The sequence below is a fragment of the Alosa alosa genome, chromosome 8 (assembly GCF_017589495.1).
Source record: "Alosa alosa isolate M-15738 ecotype Scorff River chromosome 8, AALO_Geno_1.1, whole genome shotgun sequence".
NCBI classification, from domain to species: Eukaryota; Metazoa; Chordata; class Actinopteri; order Clupeiformes; family Clupeidae; genus Alosa; species Alosa alosa.
The window spans coordinates 16,116,192-16,123,020 of NC_063196.1; the positions used below are offsets into that span (position 1 = coordinate 16,116,192).

General features: G+C 46.7%; 1 protein-coding gene across 1 annotated transcript; it reads right to left on the bottom strand.

Moving 5' to 3' along the window:
- Positions 1–3,762: 3,762 nt before the first annotated feature.
- On the bottom strand, positions 3,763–6,098 carry LOC125299349. Its single transcript, XM_048250592.1, has 6 exons — positions 6,086–6,098; positions 5,617–5,701; positions 4,854–5,044; positions 4,508–4,774; positions 4,202–4,270; positions 3,763–3,934 (listed from the first exon to the last, which is right to left on the bottom strand). Exons 1-6 carry the CDS (start codon positions 6,096–6,098, stop codon positions 3,801–3,803), a joined length of 759 nt encoding a protein of 252 aa, XP_048106549.1. The 3' UTR covers positions 3,763–3,800.
- Between the last annotated feature and the right edge of the window lie 731 nt (positions 6,099–6,829).

The following is a 6,829-nucleotide window of genomic DNA, read 5'->3' on the forward strand; positions in this document are numbered from 1 at the left end:
AGCCCAGCACCCCGTATGGCGTCGAACACCTTTTCCAGATGTCCTATGGCACCGGTGAAGTCTGTTGCATGACACAGGATGTCGTCCAGGTAAACCACGCAGCATGTTCGTGGAATGCCCGCCAGGACACGCTCCATCAGCCGCTAAAAGTTCGCTGGCCCGTTGCATAGGCCGAATGGAAGTACCCGGAACTGCCACAGCCCTTGCCCAATGGTAAACGCTGTCTTCGGCCAAGCTTCCGGGGCTAGCTCAATATGCCAGTAGCCACTGCGTAAGTCCAGCGACCTAAACCAGCAGGAGCCGGCAATGCTGTCCAGCGCATCGTCAATGCGGGGGAGCGGGTAGGAGTCTTTCCGGGTTTACCTGGTTGAGGCCTGTAGTCAAAACAGAACGCCCACGAGCCGCCCTTCTTCGGACCGTAGTACAGCGGGCGCAGCCCAGGGACTACTGCTTGGCTCTATCACTCCTGCCGTGCCCATTTCCTTGATCTTTTCTTCAGCTGCTTGTCGTTTGGCGAACGGTAAGCGATGAGGCTGAAGTCGAATGGGCCGGGCATTTCCGGTGTCGATATCATGTTGGACCAGGCTCGTTCGGGTGCAGTCCTCATCTCTTGCGGCGAAGATGTCGGTGTACGCTGCTAGTAGTCTCCGCACCTGGCTACCCTGGGCTTCACTCAGCCCCTCACAGCTACGAGTGCAGAGTTCATTTACGGCTTGCCTTGTCTCTACAGAGGGCCGCGCTCTCTGAGCGGAGAGTGGTGTTTGCTCAACCCGCTCTCGCGGGCTTGTGTGGGGAGGGGCAGAGACTCAGCAAGCGGACCTGGATTAGACCTGTTGTTTTCGCGGGCTTGAGTTTCGCGGGCTTGTGTGGGGAGGGGCGGAGTCTGGGATGACGAGTACTCTTTGGCGGAAGTTAAGCTTCCCGCGGACTTGTGTGGAGCGAGTTGGAGAGTTCTTCGTCGCGCCAGCTCTCCGCACTTCATGCTCTGTTTTCCCCGCCGTGTGCAACACTACGCTGCTCGTCCCCAAGTGTAGTGTGAACCGGGAAATGTCCACCACAGCCCCCCATTTCTCTAGCACGTCCAGGCCGAGAATGCAATCATCCTGAATGCTAGCCAACCAAAGCCGGCGGCTCGCCGTGTCACCGTTGATGCACACGCACACCACTTTTTGTCCATACAGTTCCGCTCGCTCTCCGGTAACTGTTGTGATGCGCGTTTTTGTCTTTTCCCAGCCTCTGGGTCTGGCTACCAGCGTGCCGGGTAAGAGACCGGGGCGCACAAGCGAGATGGTGGAGCCAGTATCGATCAAGGCGCGACACTGAGTCCCGTCTAGCGTGCAGTCCACATACAGTCCTCTGGTTTGGCCGAGCCGGTCCAGCCGTATGCAATCCATAGCCCCTTCTTCTAGTAACTGGGGCGCGAGCGTGTCCCAGCTCGCCACACCGGTGGCATCCGTCTCCGCTGGCCGGCCTCTTCCACTCGCGTGGGCGGCGTTGTGTCGTGGTCTGCCGCGTCACCTCCAGTTCCTCCTCGTCTTCCTCCATCGATGTCTGGCGTACGCAATGCCTCGACTCTGTTGTGCGGAAGATGTTTTCCACCCGTTCGGCTTCCGCGAGGGCCGCGGACAGCGAGCTGGGGGCGCTCAGGCGAAGGTGTTCTTTTAGCCGCTCTGGGTGGATGCCTCGCACGAACGCTTCCAGTGCCATCTCTTCATGTAGACCCTGGCTGTACGTTGGGTAGCCCCGCCGGGCATACAGCTGCAGGTCAGCCGCGAACTTGCCCAGTCTCTAGTCCTTGTGTCGCCGTCTGGAAGCGAGTTGTTCTCTGGCATCGCTGATGAAGATTCTCTGGCCGAATCGTCGTTGCAGAGCTGCTTCGATTGCGGTCCAGCTTACTTGCTCCGCCGGTGGCAGGTCTTCTAATACTTGTAGCGCTTCCCCCTCCAGAGCCAACGCCACCTGTACGCCCGTTCTCTCCGCCGACCAGCCATTCAGCTCGGCTGCCAGCCAGACCTGTACCATGTATGTCGCCAGCGGCCTTTCGCCATTGTAGTGGGGCAACTTTACGCTGGGCCGCCCTTCTACGCCCGCCCGTCGCACCGGGCACCGCCGGTTTCCATCATCTCCCCGTGTGGAGCGGGTTCAAGTGGCGGGATGCTGCCATCAGCCCGGTTCGTTTCCTCCTGTTGCCGGGGGCGGGTCTCTTCGTCACGGTCACGCTGCAGGCTGGCTCCGTCTGCTGGGCCCAGCAGGTGGCCATGGGCGAGCGCGCTGTCGAAGAGCCGCCTTGGCAGGAAACTCATCATCGCTAGGGCATCAGTTGCAGCTTTCTCCTCCCGTCCAGTAGGGGTCATGATCCCACTTCTGACACCAATGTAGCAATCTTGAAAAGTTGTCTCAGAATGGTTTTATTGGTTACGCACCAAAACACACGAATGTCATTACACAGGCAAAACAAAGGAGGTCAATTAAACAAGCACGATACACAAACAGGGTAGTCACATACAATACACGGGGTAAACACATGAGGTACAACATAAAGAAAGACTATACCAGCTAACACATACATGACAAGGTAAACGCAATTACTCATACTAAAACCAACATCAACATTACACACACACACATACACTGCACAGCATTATGGGAGCACAGTCATCAACAGCTAGGCTCAGATCATTACAGTATCTATCTATCTATCTATCTATCTATCTATCTACCTGTGCGCACACCTTGGAAACTAGATGATAATGATGGTGGTAGTTGTGAATAGTAGCAACCAAAGTCTGAAGTACCATCACAGAGGCTAGCCAATAGCAGAGCCCGTTTACATTCTCTGCTACTAGTGTTTCTTAATGCAGCTTCTTCTGCATTGAATTCATGAATATAACGGCTGAGAAGACCTACAAAGAAGCCAACTATACACCAGGATTCTACTGAGATGCTGCACATGAATAACACTGTAAGAGCATATGTATTTACAGTACCACCAGCAGTGTGGGGTGGTCTGTTCAGTTCAGCACTTAGTCTTGATGGTGGCATACTCCATCTGATGTTGGGCTGTGGGTTTATCAGAGCTTTTCCTGGTGTTTGCTGTGATGGTAATTCCTGCATAGGTCACTCCCGTGTCTCCCTGTAAGTGCAAAACTCTCAATAGTCAACTCGCAAAAGTCAATAATACAGTATGCTGTTTTAATATGCATGTTCAGAGGCCATATTGAGTGATTGTTTAACTCGTTAGCTCTTGTGATTTAATGGTAGTTGTATAATTTATTGTATACCGTTGTATTTTGTCTGTCTAACTATAGGTTACAAGATGAAGATAAAACAAGATGACATCAGGTGGATCAAGAGGTACTATTAAGAGGTACTTACTATTTAGATAGTGTATATGAACACATTGATATGCAAAACATGCATTTGTCCCTTGCATACACAAACAAATATGTATTGATGTAATTTACCCAGAATTTGTCCCTTTTTTACTATTCACATTTCATTAGTTACCAGAACCTGTTTTGTTGGTTTTAATGTTTTCCTGTCATCTTCAGTTGTTTTCCTCTGTTACATTTTTGCTCACATTTTCAGACTTCATATTTGCCATTTGGCCCTCTGAAATAATAGAAATTAAACACCAAGCTCATCAGTCTCCTCATAATGGAGAACTAAACATTGTTCTATCAGAAAGACTCAGGGAAGTATAATGAAAGTTAACACATGTTTTAATCCATCAAAGGATACACAAAATACATAAGCAACAATAAGATAGTCTTTGGTGTAGGCCTCGTCCTCGGTCCAGGTCACTGAATGTGCAGACCCTTGCAGATCCTGCCGAAATGCAACGGCAGGTGGCGGAGCCTACCCCCCGGACGTCTGGACAAGGCCAAACTGGTGGTGGTAAGGGAGGGAGGGAAGGAACATCGAAAATCGGCACCTGAAAGCAACATGCAGGTGCAAAGTCATGTCATTATAAAGACTGATGCAGACAGGTGATTGGATGGAAGTAATGAATGATGAGTGACCTATTAAGTCTTCCTGACAGAACTAATGCTTACGCTTCCATTTCTTTTGTGTCTCATGATCTATTATGTCCATTGTTTTATTTGTTTATGTATAGAAAACTTCTGTTTAGAGCCTATAACTTTTATGCAAGATTCTCTCTGTTTATGTGTGGTGTGCCCCACATCTTAATGTTACTCACTTGCTTTTCTCCTCCAGAGAAATACTAGAAATGCACACAGAGCCACAGCTACAGCCCCAACCACAGCACCTATCAAGCCCACAGGGTGAGAGCCATCTTGACCTGTATCATTGGGACATTACTATCTGTAATATAATAATCTTTTTTTTTTTTTCAGTAAAAAAAGTGCTTAAATCGCTTCCAACAATTATGTACCCTGTACATGTCAATGGACCAGAAAGACATTTACGGTTTGAATAATAAACATAAAGGCAGGTCATGCAATATCAGTAACTAAAACTACTTTTGATCAGTGCTACAAGTCACCTTGTAGATTGATGATGTAGTCCTCAGTGGCTTTCAGCTCTCCCTTCCATTCCACTTTACACTGCAGCTTCCTATTGTTGTCCTCTTTTGTCAATGTTCGTGTGAACGAGATATTATATGGATCCTTGACCTGATGATGGTCAAAGCCAGTCCACACTAGCTTTATGTCACCCTTGTTATTCTGGCTATCGTCATGGATGGCCAAATGGCAGTAGAAGGTCACATTGGTGTCAGCCTTCAGCTCTGATGCTGGAATTGAGGAGGAAACTAAGAAAAAAAATGGAGACATTACCGACTGTCAATTATACTTCATAGTATAACGCTACACAGAGTAAAGAAAGCCCACCTGTGAGTACAGAAAGATAAACAAGACGGTCTTCTCCCTTTTGGTTTCCATCTTCCGTCAGGAACTGTCGACAGATGTACTCTCTCGCATCCTGAGAGGTGAAGTTGATAATTTTGAGAGAACAGTCCGGCTCTAGCTTCAGTCTGTCTGCTATGTTTGTGTTGTCAGATTTGATTTTCCACGGTTGACCACTTCAACAGTTGATCTGGTTCCAGAGGTGCTATAGAGCCATGTAGTTGTAGAGCAGTCTTTAGCAATTACATTTTCACATGGCAGTTTCACATAATCTCTTTCCTTTGAATACACAATATGTGGGACACCACATTTACCTGAGAAAAAAAAACACATGACAATAACAGAATCACTTTCATTTTGAACCCACTCAATGATCACTTAGACAATAACTTCCAAATGTCTTATTACTGACTCGCCTTTTTAAAGTACTGTTTTCAGATCTCCCCTCCCCACACACACATGGTTTCTACACTTCTCTTGCTTACGCTCTTATCCAAAGCTACTGACATTCACTTACAAGGGCCACTAATCCCAGAGCAACTACGGATAAAGTGCCTTGCTCAACTTGGCACAACGGTGGCAGCCATGAATTGAACTCACAACCTTTTATGGATACTAAATGCTCACCCAGCTCCTTATCCACTACACTACCACCACCCATATTTCATACAGCAGACAAGCATCTGCTAAATACAATAACCAGCATAACCATAACAATAACCATGCATTAAGAAACTCTGTGTCTCACCTGCTTGTGGATGAGTGAGGCAGAGAAGCAGCACTAGTCGGCCTGCTGTCATGTTTGGTCCTCTTGAGTTTCTCTTGTGAGTTCTCTTGAGTTCAGTATTTTTAAGTGAGGGTCACAGCTTTTTTTGAGGAAATGACACACAAACCAATGTGTGTGTGTGTGTTGAACTGAGAGAGGCATATAGAACTGAGAAAAGAGAAGTGGTAAGATGGTCTAATCACTTACAGTTAAAATCAATGAGGTTGAAGGTATGTGTGTATTTATAGGCTACGTTTGTGTGAGTGTATATGTGTCTGAGAGAGATGGAGAGATTTTCTCTGTGTTGTGTAAACATTCATATATTAACTCATATTGCAATGATTGATGTTAAACGTTCTGGCTTGCTAGCTGTAATGTATTAAAATAATGCACAAGGGCCTCCATTGGATGAAGTATGTTTATTGTTTAAAGTATGTGACCCTGTCCTTACCTGTAGATGTCATATAGCCCAAGGCACAGTTGATCTCTGCATGCTTTGCCCAAAATTTGAATCATTGATATAAAAAAGCAAATCAATTATTTTGGGGTGTAATCACATTATAATGTCAGCCCAATGTTGAAGACAATGCAGAAATTTGCTGTGATTTCAAAATCGGAATAAAGATTGAATGCATCTTATGGTATGGATTAGGAGGAGATTTCACAGGCCATGAAGTGTTGTAGGCTACCCATCATTTCCTGTGATGTGGAACATCTGACTTCAACAGAAAATGTATTTACTGTAACATGTTGGACATTTTGTTGGAAGTTTCCTTCCTCTCTATCTTAAAAAAACTCTTGAAGACACAACTCTTCCAAGAATAGCTCCTCTCCTAGCAACCTCACACACCTGACTCACATTTACCAGGCTTCCTTCCTCTACCTACTTCTTTTGCACATTTCTTTCTACCTCCTCTCTACCACTTCTCCTACCATATTGTGACTAGTACTTAATATGTAGGTACTCCTATCCTCCAGTACTACGGTTGACAGATGCAGTGGTAATTCCTATAGTCTCCTCTGCACTGAATGTTATTGTAGCTGTTGTTCTGTTGAAATGCTTAAATGTTAATAGCTTAAATGTTATTATGTTGCTGTAAGTGCTGTGAAGTTCCCCTTTTCATCAGTTTTCAACAAAATGGGTAAGTTGCTGATTTAGTAAAGGTGTATCGGAAAGGGTTCCTAGGTCCTGATA

Coding starts and splice junctions, on each gene's coding strand:
- LOC125299349 (XM_048250592.1), bottom strand. Junction 4,271..4,507: donor CTACATCATCAATCTACAAG/GTGACTTGTAGC, acceptor TGGGCTTGATAG/GTGCTGTGGTTGGGGCTGTA. Junction 3,935..4,201: donor TCTCTGGAGGAGAAAAGCAA/GTGAGTAACATT, acceptor TGTTGCTTTCAG/GTGCCGATTTTCGATGTTCC.